The sequence below is a fragment of the Colius striatus genome, chromosome 14 (genome assembly GCF_028858725.1).
Source record: "Colius striatus isolate bColStr4 chromosome 14, bColStr4.1.hap1, whole genome shotgun sequence".
NCBI lineage: Eukaryota > Metazoa > Chordata > Aves > Coliiformes > Coliidae > Colius > Colius striatus.
The window spans coordinates 20,638,728-20,654,064 of record NC_084772.1 but is presented as its reverse complement, the minus strand read 5'-3'; the positions used below and the strand labels follow the sequence as shown (position 1 = coordinate 20,654,064).

Sequence of the window (15,337 nt, the reverse complement as noted above, 5' to 3'; positions counted from 1 at the left end):
GGAAGGTCCCCGGTGTGTTTTCTTCGTGGGAAGGTGTCTGGGAGATTACCTCCCTGATAGCATGTTGCACTGTGATGAGAAAGTTTTGAGGTCTCAGCAATGGCCAGTTGCTAGAGACAAATATATCTGGGGCTGATTATTTCATGCATTGCTCTGGATAAATGAAACACCATGGAACTGGAGGAGCCAGCCCAGTAGGAATGTGTCCACGTGCTCTCTGGCATAACCCCAAGTGCATCAGCATGCTCACTGAGTATCCTAAGAGCAGCTTTTGCACCCAGGTTTCTCTGTTCCAACACCCTTGGTGCCCACAGCCCAGCTGCATCCATGCTGTCTGGTTTTTGTTTCCTGTAGGTGATGTGACACACCTGACTCCTGAGCACTCCTTCGAAGGCACGAAAGTGGACGTGGGGAACATCGTGTTGGCTTTGTACAGCGGTCTCTTTGCCTATGGAGGGTGGTAAGATGCAGCCCTGGACCTCTCTTCAATGCCAAATACTGTAGTTCATCCCTTTGTCCCTGGATTGTGTTTGCAGGAGTGTGGTCCAGGACTTTCCACCTTTCTTGCAGCCAGAGTCAGCATCCCTCAGGCAGGACAGAGGCAGGAAGAAGTGGAGGTGGTGATGGGATTTAGAAGCAGCTCCAGGGCTGGGGACTCTCCCACCTCCCTGGGCAGCCTGGCACAGGGGCTGACAACCCTCTCAGGGAAAAAGTTCTTCCTAATAGATATTCCTAGATCTAATGCTTTGTGCTGTAAGTCTCAGACCAGGCAACAGCCATTGTAAGTTCTCCTGCAGGTGTGGGTCTCTCTGCCCCTGCTGGAACTCCTGTAGGTGAGTGAGATGAAGGGCTTCATTTCTTCCATGGACCAGCCAGAATTAACCACTGTTCTTTTGAAATTGCAGGAATTACTTGAATTTTGTGACAGAAGAGATGATAAATCCCTACAGGTGGGTGTGTGTCCTGTGGTGACTTTCCTGGCAAACGAAGCTGTTCCTGGGACACCCTTTTCTCCTGGGTGTAACAGGGGCTGCTGATCAGCCCAGAAGCCAAGGTCTCTGTCTGGGGAAATAGAGAACAAGGGGGATTAATGACATTGTTCCTCCCTGGAGTAAGGAAAAGGGAACAGTAATCTCTGGATGAAAAGGGCTATTGCTGATACTGCTTTCCTGTGCTGCTGTTGGAAGGTCCTGCTTCCTTGGCATGGCACCTCTTTGAGCGAGGAAGAAGCACTCCTGGCTGTTGCTGCCTTTAGAAACTCCTGCAAGAGTATTTGTGCAGCCAGATGTTTGTCACATGCTCTTCCTGTTCTGTTGAGCAACAGCCACTCTCTGCACTGCTTTTGCCTTTCAGGGTTATGCAGGGAAACTGCTGAGATGAGAGTGGGCCACACACCAGCAGGACGTGGCTGATAAGTCATTTTTGCCTGTGAGGCACTGATGATAGGAGCTTCAGGGTCACTTGTGCAGGAAGCCATTCCTGCCTGCCCCTGGCTGTGATTACTGCCTGCTGGGAAGCAAAAGGTTTGATAGGCCCCTTTCCTTGACAAACACAGTTAGAAAAAGGTTTGTGCCCTTTGCAATTATTTTCTTGTCTTCTGGCTGCAGTCATGGTATTTGACTCTCTCCTCCTGTGGCTTTGAGCTCCACTACACCAATTAGCCGTGGCCTCAAGCAGGGTTTCCCTTTTCACTTTCTGTTCACAAATGAATTTCGACCACTTGGAAAGGCAAATTTGTACCAACACAGCCTGGTCTTTACAGGGCAGCTCAGGCTGTGTCTGAACTCATTTCCTTTGAGTTTCATCAGGCCAGCCAGCTGCACAGTTAGAGCCTAAAACCTGCCTGTTAAAGCCCTGATCTTCCCATCTCCTGCAAGAGTCACGCAATGGTTGGAGCTGGAAGGGATCTCTGAAACAAACCCACCAGCACAAATGCTTTTGCTTTGCCCAGAACAGAATCCATGTGCTAAGACTGCTGGCTAGGAGGAGACATGGGAGGTTGCTTTTAACTCATTGCCTTTGTGGTGATCTTGGATTCCTGCTTGCCCAGCCAGCCAGAGGCTCTCCATGCAAAAGGTCTCTTCTGCCCTAATGCTTCACCCCAGGTCTGTCAGCCTCCAGGCTGCTTCATGGAGTCAGAGAATCACAGCATGGTGGGGGTTGGAAGGGACCCTTAGAGATCATCCAGTCCAAACCCCCTGCTAAAGCAGGTCCCACCCAGATCAAGTCACACAGGAACGTGTCCAGGTGGGTCTTGAAGCCCTCCAAGGAAGGAGCCTCCACACCCTCCCTGGGCAGCCTGTGCCAGGGCTCCCTCACTCAAACACTGAAAGAGTTGTTTCTGTTTCCGTGTGGGCATCATCTCCTCTCCTGGGGGAGCAGCCTGGGACTGGGAAACTGGAGGTGCTGAAGAGCCAAAGAAGAGCAGAATGGCTCATGCCAACTTGAAGTGGGTGCAGGAGGGCTGCAGCACGAGCCACCCACCCCTGGCACTGCCAGCTCTCTTCTCTGAAGCACAGCACTCTGTTACAGCTTATACCTATGTACATGCATATAAAATGCATACAACATATATTTTCTTCCCAGGAACCTGCCTCTGGCCATCATCATCTCACTGCCTGTAGTCACTTTGGTTTATGTGCTGACTAACTTGGCTTACTTCACAACGCTGTCGACAGAGCAGATGCTGATGTCTGAAGCTGTGGCTGTGGTAAGATAGGTGCATTTCTCATCTGCCTCATCTGTCTTGCAGGGCTGGTTACATCAGATTTACAGTCCCTGCATACATCCCTTAGGTTGTTCCAGGCTGATCATGGCTGCCTACAAAAACCCAAGAGCAGCTAATGTTTGACAGGAGACAAAGAGCAACTGTTGAGTGGGATCAAGCACAGGCCATAGGAAGGGTGGGCAGACAGTTAGTGCTGCTCTTAATGCAAGGTTGCTGCTGGCCTCATGACTCCTCAGCAGTTACCAGAGCCTGGTATTTATGGGAATAGGTCACCCAGTCCATACTGAGTGAGACTGTTCTCTCTCTATACTACCCTTGTTTTAATTAAGATAGCAAAATAATACTTCCATTAATTAAAATGCCACTGTGGTCACAAATGCTGGTTGCTCCAGAAGTGAGCAGCTTGGTATGACCTTACAAAGTGAGTGTGATCAGGATTGTTGAGTGCCTCAGGGGGAATCTCCCAGCCCAGGATAAGCTGGTCTGAGCCGTGCAGGTGACTGTGCTGCATCTGTCAGGGTGGTTCCCAGCCCTGCTGCAGCCTGCACATACACAGTGCTGAGGTCCTGGAGATGCCAGCCTGTGTTGCACTGCTCTGGTTGTGTGCCTGTGCAAGTCTTGAAATCAATGTAATAGAGTAAAAACCAGTGTAGTTGGTGTAAAGCTGCAGTGAGGCAGCATGGGGTCAGTTTGTGATAGAAAACTACAACCCCAGGTCACTGTGTTTTGAAAGAGCTGAGTCATAGAATCCCAGGATGGTGCTGGGGGCTGGAAGGGCCCTGCAGAGCTGCCCCAGCCCCTGCTCAAGCAGCTTCCCCTGGCTCAGGGGGCACAGGAACGTGTCCAGCTGGGGTTGGGAACCTCCTGAGAAGGAGCCTCCACACCCTCCCTGGGCAGCCTGGGCCAGGGCTCCCTCTCCTCAGCACCAAACGAGCTTCTCCTTATGTTCCAGCTTGTGCCACTGGCCACCACAGAACAAAGTGTCACCCCATCCTTCTGACACCCACCCTTTAGGTGCTTGTCAGCATAGCTGAGGTGCCCCTGAGCTCAGCCTTCTCTCCCCCAGGCTGAACAGCCCCAGGGCTGCAGCCTTTCCTCCTCACACACATGTTCCAGCCCCTCAGCATCTTGCTGTCCCTGCACTGGCCTCTCTCCAGCAGTTCCCTGTCTCTCTGCAGCTGGGGAGCCCAGAACTGGACACAGGACTCCAGATGAGGCCTCAGCAGGGCAGAGCAGAGGGGGAGCACAACCTCCCTTGCCCTGCTGCCCACACTCTTCATGCCCCAGGCTGCCAGTGGCTTCTTGCCCACGAGGGCACATGAGTGTCCCAGGTCCTTACCCAGGGCAGCGTGTCTGAATCTCCTCACAGCTTCTGTTTGGTCTCAAACTCGTGGATAGCTGTTCTGATAAACCCTGTGCCCTGGCTCTGAGGGAAGGGCTTGCTGCTGGTTGTTTCTGCAGTTCCAGGAGGTGCTTGTGCAGGAAGGAGGAGCAGCACGTGGCAATAGGGCAAACTCAGCCATAGTCAGCACCAAGCCATGCCATCTGTTCAGCTTGCCACAAACACAAAGCCATTGTAGGCAGCTGCAGGTTCTTTTGGACATTCTGGATGTGAAATGTCTGTGTTGTTGCCCCCCACCATTTAGGATTTTGGGAACTATCACCTTGGAGTCATGGCCTGGATCATCCCTGTCTTTGTTGGCTTGTCCTGCTTTGGCTCTGTGAATGGATCTCTCTTCACTTCTTCCCGGTAGGTTTCCAGCTGGGTTTGGTGGCTTTTGTTTACCAGTTGTGCTTAGTGACATTTCCTTTGGAGTTGTTCTCCAAGGAGCTGCTGTGGGCAGACACAAAGTCTGGAGGCTGTGTGGGAGATGTAGGGGAAAAAAGCAAGTCAGGCTGTAAACCCATCCCTTCTGAAAAGAAACCTTTCCAGTGGCCTTTGTCTTCTGTTCCTCAGGCAAAGTCCTGTTGAAGTTATTAGAACACAGGCTCAGGGCTCAGTGGTGTTGCCTGAGAAAGTGGCTTTAATGAAAAGCAGAAGCTCAGGAACCTTCAGGGCTGAGAATCAATCCAGAAAGTGGAGAAGGGACAAAGCAGGACGGGGACTGAGATGCTTCCAGCTCTGACACACATCTCCCAGGTCGTCTTGGGAAAGTCACTTCATTGCTGTCTCTGGAAAGGATAAACACATCCTCTTTTTTTGGCATGCCTCATCCATGGCCAGCCTTCCTGCTCACACAGGGACTTTCCACTGGGTACCCACAGGACGCTCCATGCTGGGGTCTGATCCTGGAGGGCCCTACAGCCAAAGGGCACAGCTGGCATCATGCAAGGCACCACCGAGGTGCAAAACCAGTGTGGAGCCTGTGCACTTCAGTCTGGCTGCCTCAGCACTGTCTGGGCTGTCCACACTTGTTGTGTGCTGAAGACAAGCCCCAGCCTGAGGCTGAAGGCTGCAGAGGTGACGAGTGCTCTGTGTTCCCCACTCCAGGCTGTTCTTTGTGGGCTCTCGAGAAGGACACTTGCCTTCCATCCTGTCCATGATTCACCCCAGGCTCCTCACTCCCGTGCCCTCCCTCATCTTCACGGTAAGCAGCTGGGCTGTGGTGCTGGGCATCCCCCTGGCACTGAGCAGCACCTTGGAGTAGGGGCCACCAGAGTGGTTGGAGGGATGCTGCCCTGGGCACCACCCCCAGGCACAGCCATTCCTGCATGCACCTGCAGGACAGATAGACCCTTCTCCTTCTCACCTTCCCCTTCTGCTTTGAAATCACTCCAGGCTTGAATTGAAATCACTCCAGGCACCAGCTGAAAAGAGCTTCAATAAGTCAAACCACCCCAGGCCAGTGTGATTCATCTCCTGGCAGATAGTTCTCCAACACCCATGTTTAGGGCTGGAACATACATGGGTTTGCTGGATCTTTGTGCTAATGCCTTTTTTTCCCTGCATGCAGTGCATCATGACCTTGCTCTATGCCTTCTCCAACAACATTTTCTCAGTCATCAACTTCTTCAGCTTCTTCAACTGGCTGTGTGTGGCTCTGGCCATCATTGGCATGATGTGGCTGCGTTACAAGAAGCCAGAGCTGGAAAGACCCATCAGGGTGAGAACAGTGTTGTAACTGGGGGATGGGTTGTCCCTGAGTCCCTTCTCAGTGCCAGGGGAGGTTCAGCAAGTACAGCTGCTTGTGCTGTGTGGAGATGGATGTACACCCATAGTGAGTTTGCAGGTGGCACCAAGCTGGGCAGGAGTGTTGATGTCCTTGAAGGCTGGGAGGCTCTGCAGAGCCAGGCTGGAGCCATGGGCTGAGGGCAGTGGGAGGGAATGGGGCTGTTGAGCCTGGAGAAGAGGAGGCTGAGAGGGGACAGCAGCACTCTCTGACACTCCCTGACAGGAGGCTGCAGGGAGCTGGGGGTCAGGCTCTGCTCCCCAGTAATGAATGACAGGACAAGGGGAAATGGGCTCAGGCTGCCCCAGGGGAGGTTGAGGTTGGGGCTGGGGCAGAACTGTTCCCTGGGTTAGTGGTGGGTCTGGCAGTGATTCACAAATCTGTGACAGTTCTGATGAACATGAATTGATGTGGGAGGATGAAGAGCTGCCATGGGGACAGCAGAGTGCAGGAGGCTCTGGGTGTCAGATGTGAGGTGCTGTGGTGTGTGGTAGCCCAGTGGGACAGTGACTTACCCCTTCCCCCAGGTCAGACCCTGGGCTGTGGCTCTCAGTGAAACACTCTGTACCACCATGGAATTCATTTCAAATAGTGTTTTAATAAAGCAGACAACTTTGTTCTCTCTGTCCTTGGCCAGCTTGGCAGCACTGTGTCCCATCTGGGAGGAGGCCAAGATCATGTCAGCCACAAGCATGTTTGCTTTCCTTAAAGGCATGTGTCTCCCTCATCCCCCAGCACACTCAGGCTTCTGCCAGGCAGCCAGAGAGAAATCAGCTCCCAGAGCTGAACCAGTGCCTTCCCAAAGTCACTCCTGGCAGGGTGTTTCCTTTGGGTTTTGTTTTTCCTTCTAAGAGCAGAGCTGCTCTGCAGGTGCCCTGCTCAGAGCACGGGGGCCCAGCTCCATGAAGGTGCTGTGGCTTGTGCTGTGGTTGCTGCTGAGTCTGATGCTGTTGGTACAGGTGCTTTTCACAAGGAATCATTCAAGGATGGAATTGAGGCCAACAAAAGGGTGCTGAGGAAGGCTCATTGCTCTTGGCAATGACCTCCTTCCCTCCCCAGGCTCTTCAGCTAGACCAGCTCCACTGGCAAGTGTACCCTGTTCCCTGGTACAGCCTCTAACCTGCCCTTTGGGTCCTTGTTTAGGTGAACATCTGCCTGCCCATTTTCTTCATCCTGGCCTGCATCTTCCTCATTGCTGTTTCCTTCTGGATGACACCTAAAGAATGTGCAATTGGCTTTGCAATCATCTTCAGTGGGATCCCTGTTTACTTCTTCGGGGTCTGGTGGCAAAACAAGCCCAAGTGGGTTCTTCAAGGCATCTGTAAGTATTACCAGAGAAGAACAAGGCTGCAGCCTTGGCTTTTCCTCCAAAAACAGCAGCTCCAGCTCCTAGCACTGCTGCTCCTTGTGTAGTGGAGGTTTCCAATGTCTTGGCTTTGAGCAATTCTTTAATGGCCTCAAGTTTTAACCTGATGATCTTAGGAAGAACTGTTTCCCTGAGAGGGGTGTCAGCCCCTGTGCCAGGCTGCCCAGGGAGCTGGGGGAGTGCCCAGCCCTGGAGGGATCCCAAAGCCGTGGGGCTGAGGTGCTGAGGGCTGTGGGTCAGTGCTGGGCTGGGCAGGGTGAGGGGAGGGCTGGGACTGCAGCAGCTTCCAGGATTTGATGATTACCAGTTGCAGGCATTGCAAAGTCTGGGCCAAATGCCACACTGGGGTATGGTTTTGTCTTGCCAGACAGGTGGCTGTTACACAGTGGAGCTTATTCACTGAGCACATTGCTGCCTTCCTTCTGCCTCCTGTAGAAGCACGTGGTCAAGCCTTTGTCAGCAGAAAATCCCTTTCTAGTGGTGTGGGGGGGGGAAAGAAGTGATGCCATAACAGTCTGAGCACAGTTGGCCTCAGCTGGGCTGCTGAGAATATGCCATTAGTCCCAGTGCTCACATTTCTGATGCAGTCAAAGCTCTCCTTGGCATCAGAATGTGGCAGCAGAGGGAAGGGAAGGGAAGGGAAGGGAAGGGAAGGGAAGGGAAGGGAAGGGAAGGGAAGGGAAAACCTCCTGGGTGTTTTTATCCTACCAGGTTTGGTTTTGAGGTATCTTCACAGGAGGTTTTCCAGCAGCTGACACTACAGCAGGGGCTGTTTTGGAGGGATGGAGAGGTTGTGCTCAGCACATGTAACCTCTGCACAGCTCAATCAAAGTCAATCTGTGTTGTCCAAGTAACTAAACTCCCATCTAGCTCCCACACAAGAGGCTGACCTACAAAAGCAGACAAGTAGAAGTGCCCAGACTTAGCTGGATGCTTTTTATGAAGAAGAAAAAGGGCTTTCAGCAGTGCTCAGCACTTGTTATTCTTTGTTTTTCCCCCTGTTTCTCTTACTTTTTCATTCTGAGCATTAGTATCAGTTCCTGGAAAAGCCATTTCTGCAGTGCCTGGGTGCTGAGTTACCATATCCATGGGTTCCCACCACCAAAAGCTTGTAAGGAGAATCTTCTGGGAGCACAGAGTGCTAACCCTGCCAACAGTGCTACAGGGGAGCTTTGAACACACGTGTGCACTCGTACACTGCAGATCATTGGGTCACCTCCAACTGACCTGAGCTTGACTCTGTGTGTGGTTAGAATTAGTGTTAGTGTTACCTGACAAGACTCTTGTGATGTCCAAACCCCCAGTGAAGCAGCAGAGCCACAGGTGTGTTTGGGTATGAGCCACCAAACCTAATGGGTGGACACATAAGGTTACTTGAGGTTTGCACCTTTGCTGTGCATCTGAGATGCTTCCTTTGCTCTCCACCTGCTCTGTGCAAGGCAGAGCCTTTGCTCCTGGCTACCTGAGCCTTGACAGAAGCTGTGTGCACATACAGCTGAGCTTTTCAAAACTGGAAGTAAAAGCATGGGCTGGTGTTTTCTGTGCCCGTTCCTGGCATGGTTCTGGCATCCAAATGTAGGGACTGTATCACTATGGGAGTAGAAACTGGTGTTGGGAAGTGCCAGGGCCTCTCTTAGGGCAGTTCAGGAGCAAAGCTCCCAATGTTACCTGCTAAAGTTCTGGGCCTGAGTAGAGAGCAGCCCATGGCTCATTTGCTTTCAAGACCTAAAAGGTATCTGGGCTAGAGAACAGTGCTGGGAAGGCAAACGAGTGAGCCCTTGTGAGACACAGCATCGTGTGTAGAGCCCCTGCATCTGATCTCTGACCTGCCTGTTGCTTTCTTCCCTGTAGTCTCTGCCACAGTGCTGTGCCAGAAGCTGATGGAAGTGGTTCCACAAGAGTCCTGAGCAGGAAAAGCAGAGACATTCAGCTTGAGGAAACGCACAATTTTCTTTGAAGACGACACAAGGAGAAAACACTTCAGATCCCTCATCAGCCACACCTCGGCACTGGAGCACCCCTCCGGGGCTGGCCCACGTCTGGCACCTTCCCCCAGCTCTGCCTTGCCTCCTCCAGCCCCTCCATCACCACCCTTTAGCCTGGCAGATGAGCAGCCCTGCCATGAGAAGTTCTTGGTACGACTGTGGGCCAGGAGGAGGAATTCCTGCCAGCCCCTTCCAGGGGTCCTTGTCTGCCCAGCAGCAGCGAGTCCCTTCAGCATCTCTGTGTGTGTGTGTGTGTGGTACTGAGGGCTCTACTTCAGCTCTCTGTAGGCTTAACTTGGTTTGAGTCTGCTCGTGAGCCTGGTTGGAGTGTTGGCAGCCACACAAATGTGGCTGGGGCTGCCCCAGAGCCGTGGGACAGTCCTGAGCCCTGCCCATCTGCCTTACACAGCCAAGGAGGGTGCTTGGGAAGGAAAGGCTGGCTGAACGTTGGCTCACGTGCTCACACACACACCAACTGTGCTAAAACACCTGCTGCTGGATGCTTTGAGCTCTGTCTGCTGGCAGTGACTGAGGTGAGACAAGGCAGAGCAGAACCAGTGTCAGAGAAACGAGGTGGGGAGGGCTCGTTGGACTCTCGCTGTGTTCCTGACTGGCTCACTTGGGGTCCCCTGTCACTGTCTGGCTTTTAACTCTCAGATCCAACCCATCTCCCTGCAATTGAGCCAGTCCTAGGGGATGCTCTTCCCCACAGTGCCCATCCCCTGGCCCTGTGCATTGGCACTGGGGCAGGCCTGGGGGTAGAGTTTCCCCCTGACCCAGGGAACTGCAATGAGCAGAAGGCCAAGTCCACCTGCTCACTCCAGGTTTCCCTGCAGGGAGGCTGTCATCCAGCACGGGGTGAGCAACAGCACGCTCTCCAGACAGCCCTGTTCATTGCTCCCAGTGTGATTCACATCTGTCCCCAAGCCATTTGCAAAGAGAGAGTCAGGGTGGGATTCCCTTGGCTGGTTCCCCAGGGCCTGTGTGTGCCTTGCCTGTCGCTGTGCCCTTCGTTATCCCGTGTCTCTTGCACTGGAGATGGGACCAACTGGGTCTGGGGGTGTCAGAAGGGGTGGCTGGAGCTTGGCTTTAATCCCAGTCTGCTGGAGATGGTGTGTTTTGCTTTAAGCAGCAGGGCCTGGAGGGGGGCTGGTCCTCCTCCATGCAATGCAGCAGCCTTGGTGAGATGCCCCCACCACCACCCTCCCGTTCAGGGAGTGGCCTTTGAGCACAAACCCCGTGTGAAATCTGGTTTTGCTGGTGGGGCTGGTGCAGTCCCATTCCCTGAGCCCACCCAAAATTCCTCTAGTTCCCAGGTAGTCACAGCTGTCCCCTTGGGAATGTGTTGCTTTCTCTGGTCCCAGGCATCACCTTCTCAGCAGAACTGCAGTTGTTGAACAGTCTTGCTCATTGTGCCTCTGTGCTCAAGGTGACAGTCAGCTGCAAATCAGCAGCATCTTTTCCCCACAAGTGAGCTGCTTCAGTGTCTGTTAGAGCTCTGCTTTGTGCTTGTGCTTTGTGCAAATGGGTTCTTCAGCTGCTTTTTTCTCCTCAGTGCTTTTGAAGACAAGGCTGTTTGGAAGTCAGGATCCTCCAAGAGCTTTTGCTTCCTGCTGGATCCCCCTCACAGCACAGACTTACTTTGGATGGGGAGGTGTAAGGACACCAATGGTACTAGCTCATGCTTTGTGCTTTTAAGTTCTTTAGGAACCAACCAACCACCCAGAGTGTGTGTTACAGCAGGTGGCAGCTTCTGTTCAGGTGTGTGTGACCATGACCACGTGCAGCTCTTTGCTGTTTCTTCCCCAGCCACGTGTGTTTGCTTGGAGGCAGTGCAGGAGGAGTCTGTGAGACAATCACATCAGGCTGAAAACCTTGGCTGGCAGGTTGCTTATCCCATGGCAGCACAGTGTAGAGACACCCAAGCCAGCTCAGGTTCCACTTGTGTCAGCATCTCCTGGAGCTGAGTTAAGCTGTGGGGAGTTGCAGCTGGTTTGGGTATACCTACAGTGCAGAAGGACCCAAAGTTTGTGGCCAGTGCCTGGCTGTTCAGGGACCTATGTGCAATGAATTGGAGCATCTCAGACCCAGGGCCTGCAGACAGGCACTTGCATCAATAAGATTGTGAGCCATAAAACCTGAACTCAAATTTTGGCATCCTCTTCCAGCTGAAGGCTGAAGATGTTTTAGCAGGGTAGTGAGGAGAAGTCACTGCTTATGCTGGGCCTGTGTTGTGGAGGGACAACCTCAGCGTGTCACCTTCCCCTTGGCCTTGCAGGTGTTTTGGCTGTGGTGCTGGCAGGAGCAGCTCCCTGCAAGCCAAGGGGAAGGGCTCCCACTGCCAGCGTGGCCCAGCAGAAGCACCTCCTATGCAAAGGGGTCTTAACTCTCAGCCACCTCAACCCAGTGGAGATTAGCACAGAAGATGCAGTCCACAGAGAGCTCAGAAATGGTGTCCAAACCTCCCAGAGCTGTGGGGGTTGCTTGGACTGGACACAAGCTAAATGAGTCCCATCAGTGATGAAGGCCATCACTACCTGGTATCCTCTTGGTGAACCTTTCACCCTGGTTTTGTAGAGGAGATGCCACCCTGAGAAGTACTTTTTGATGAACTAACTGATCCTCATGAAATCCTTCACTTGTTTCCTTGCTCCTTATGGATTTTCCTGACGTTTCCCTTGCTGCTGAAGTTCTTTCTCCTGTACTAACCTGCTGGCTCTGCCATTGACACCATGTGTTTCATGGTGATCTCACCAGCATCTCCCTGGCAATAGACACACAGAAAGAAACTGAACCAGGCACCAGCACAGAATGGCAAAAGTGATGAGTGTGGTCAGCCCCAGCTCATGTCTCAAAGGTTACCTTTTACAAACCTGGGTTTTTATATCCCTGTGTTCCCTCACCCTGGCAGTTCCCCTCCACCTGGGCTCAGTGACGTGGCTGGAAGAGATTGGAGTTGTTTTATCCTGGAGATTAGGGACATAATGAGTAAGGGGGTAAAACTGAATTTCATTTTATAAAGAAAACACAATCGAGTCATTTCTGCAATGGGTGCAACTGCTGCTGACAGCTTCTGCTCTGCAGGGCGACAGCTTGGGACTCAGACCAGCAACCAGGAGTGTCTGCTGCCCTCGAGGGCCTGCCATGTCCAGCTAGATTTTGGCATGGAAAAAGAGAGAACCCTTCCTCCTTGCTGCTTGTTTTCCTCAAATATGGGATAAGATGTGTCAAGGAGGGCGAGGGGAGCAGCAGAGACACTGCAGGACATCCCTCCTCCTTCCCAGCTGTTTCTCTCCTGCGCTGTTTCGAGCCTGTGGTCAGCCACGCCTGTTGGGGTGAAACCCTTCCCTCAGAGGGCACATACAGCTGCAGTGACCCTGGCTTTGCTTTCCTCAACACTAGCTACAGTCACCCAAGGTACCACGTGGATGCATTTCATGTGAGGGTGTTCAGCCAGAGCCGCTGTGTGTCTGCAGCACTGGCTCCTGTGCAAAAGACCTTTGAGGTCATCGAGTGCTGCTGTGGCTGCATCTTGCTGTAAGTCCCTTGTCCTTGTACTAACCCCTCCCCATTTCAATTATTGCTCTTGGCTTGTTTTGATGTATTTAGACTCCCAGGCAGGCAGTTGGGGCAGTCATGGAACGGGGGTAGGAGCTGGTGGTCAGGCCCTTCCTTACCCCTGAGCTCCCTTTTGCTAAGTGAGAAACCCCAACTGAGAGGGAGCAAAATGCTCCTGGCCCAAAGCAGAGGGACTGAAGTCATCCTGGGTGGATGTTTCAGTTAGGTTATTGAAACCTCCCTACAGTATTTGCAGTGTTTTCCATCTCAGAGGCCGTGTTTGGGTAAACACCCTTTTGTTTGGGATGGCCCCTCTGTGGGTGCTGAGCTCAAAGGGACTCTGCCACTCATGAGCAAACTTCTTGAGAAGACCCTTCAGCTGGATTGAAACTCATAAGAAGTGGCTTTGTCATCCCCTGAGCCATCTCCCTGGGGGCAGCCCAGGCAGGGTAGTGAATTAGGGCTCCTCTGCCATGGGGCTGCCCCAGAGCAGAGCTGAGCCCTCAGAGGGCAGTGGTGTTGCAGCAGAGCTCTTGCCCATGGCCATGGGGAGGTGTTTGGAGTGGCAGAGTCCAGGTCTGGCTGGGGGGAATAGCAGGGAAGGCTCCCTCTCAGCCTGGGAAGGTACCTGTGCCTTCAGCTGAGGCTGCAGTGCTCTGGGGCTTTAACGAGAAGGCAAAAGAGCTCTCAATGCTGAGGGGTGCCCAAGGGACTCCCTGGCTCTGCTGGTTCCCTGAGGAGTTCCAGCCTGCCAGCCTTCCACTGACTTTGCCCACGCTTGAGAAGTTTCTCCCCAGTTTACACAGCCCAAACTGGAAGCAGCAGCTGGTGGGGGGATGCTGCTGGGAGCCAAAGGCAAGGTGCTGCTCAGCTGCAGGCAGGAGACGTGGCTGGGGTTTGCTCACCTGCTCTGCAGAGGGTTGTTTCTTTGCTGTTCCCCCTGTGCCTCACGTGAGCAGGGGAGTTGCTCCCTCCAGCTGTTGAAGTGTTAATGAGAAAATCGAGATTAACAATATTTTTTTAAGCCTTGAATTCATTTTTTAATGGCCTGGAAGAGGCTTTTCCAGCTACACCCAAACTGTCCCCGTGGGCAGCTCAGCTGGGCACTGGGTGCTGCCTGGGGCCATGGTGCTGAGGGTCTGGCTGTGCCCCCTGTGCTGGGATGGGTGGCACACGCAGGGAAAACAACCCTGGTTTGTTCAGAGGCTGGGGAGAGGTCTGTGTCCCACCTAAATCCTCCCAGAAGGGGGATTGTAAGTGGTGGCCAGACCTTTCACTGGCCCAAAAGGAGGGTGAAACTCCCATCTGGTGAGTCTGCCCTGCCAGAGACACCTCTCCTAAGGTTTCTACTTTTGTTGGGGTTTTCTTTTTAGACACAGTAAAGAAGCAAAACAGAATCTTTAACCTACAGAAGATAAAAACCCTAGATCTGAGTCACAGCTCTGTTCTGTTTGGTTGCTTTAAACGTGTTTTTACTAATTTAAACGTTGCTGTAGATGACACTCTATTTATTTTTAAGGGGTAAATATCTTTTAGTCTTAATACTTCTCCAGCAAAGCTCTGTCTCTTTCCACTGGTTGTGTTCCCATCGACACAGCTATTCCATGGCCCACCCAGGGCTGCTCAAGCCAGTAGGAACTTCATCCAATTGCCTTGTAAAGCGAGATGTCTCCTGCAGTGGGTTTTGGTTTCTCTCCTAGCACTTCTTTTATGTCTGTGGTTAACAAACCTGTTCAGTGTTTTGGGTTGTTGTTTTGGTTTTTTTTTAACAAAGAAAGCTGAATTACAACTCTCTTTTGTTGCTGGTCTTTGCCTCTCAAACTTGTGGTGCTGTTTATCCCACATCTCCCTGTACCTGAGCCCTGGGTTGCCAGTTCTTCTGGCAGATGGGTCCAAGAGCACAGTGATGGCAGCATCCACCCCTCTGTCCTCGTCCTCCTCCTGCAGCCCTAGCTGCCATGTGTTAGAACTAAAGGGCATAAGGAAATGGGTGAGCTTTGGGCAGAAGAAACACCAGTTCCCAGGGGGTGGAATCATTGACTGGTTTCAGCTGGCAGAGCCCTTTCAGCCCATGGGATGCAGCCTCTGCCCCAGCCCCATCACCCACCAGCCCATTGCCCTCAGTGCAACACCCACCCAGCTCTGAAACCCCTCCAAGGACTGTGACTGCAGCACCTCCCTGGGCAGCTGTTCCAATACCTGACAGCCCTGGCACCAAAGAAATCCCTCCTCACATCCAGCCTGAACCTCCCCTGGAGCAACTTGAGGCTGTTTTGTTCTGTTGCTTGTTATGGAACAGACCAACCTCACCTGGCTCCAGCTGCCTTTCAGGTGGTTGTAGAGAGTGAGAAGGTCTCCCCTGAGCCTTCTTTTCTCCAGGCTGAACAGCCCCAGATCCCTCAGCCCTTCCTCACCTGAGACCTGCTCCAATCCTTTCCTGGCTTGGTGCCTGCCTCTGGGTCACTCAGTGTGTCTGTCCTGAGCACCGAGCAGGGCTGGGGGCTGCTGAGGGCCAGTGGGCACAGGCTGG

The 15,337-nt window shown here is 52.8% G+C and overlaps 1 protein-coding gene across 1 annotated transcript in view; it reads left to right on the top strand.

The window, feature by feature from the left end:
• Positions 1-14,596, top strand: part of SLC7A5 (solute carrier family 7 member 5) — a 39,315-nt gene extending 24,719 nt beyond the window's left edge. The window contains exons 3-10 of the mRNA XM_010208718.2: positions 355-460; positions 906-950; positions 2,587-2,710; positions 4,375-4,478; positions 5,220-5,316; positions 5,683-5,832; positions 7,042-7,219; positions 9,116-14,596. Of these exons, the coding sequence (XP_010207020.2) occupies positions 355-460; positions 906-950; positions 2,587-2,710; positions 4,375-4,478; positions 5,220-5,316; positions 5,683-5,832; positions 7,042-7,219; positions 9,116-9,171 (860 nt within the window). The 3' untranslated portion in view covers positions 9,172-14,596. The remainder of the gene's footprint in view (positions 1-354; positions 461-905; positions 951-2,586; positions 2,711-4,374; positions 4,479-5,219; positions 5,317-5,682; positions 5,833-7,041; positions 7,220-9,115) is intronic.
• The last annotated feature ends 741 nt before the right edge of the window (positions 14,597-15,337 follow it).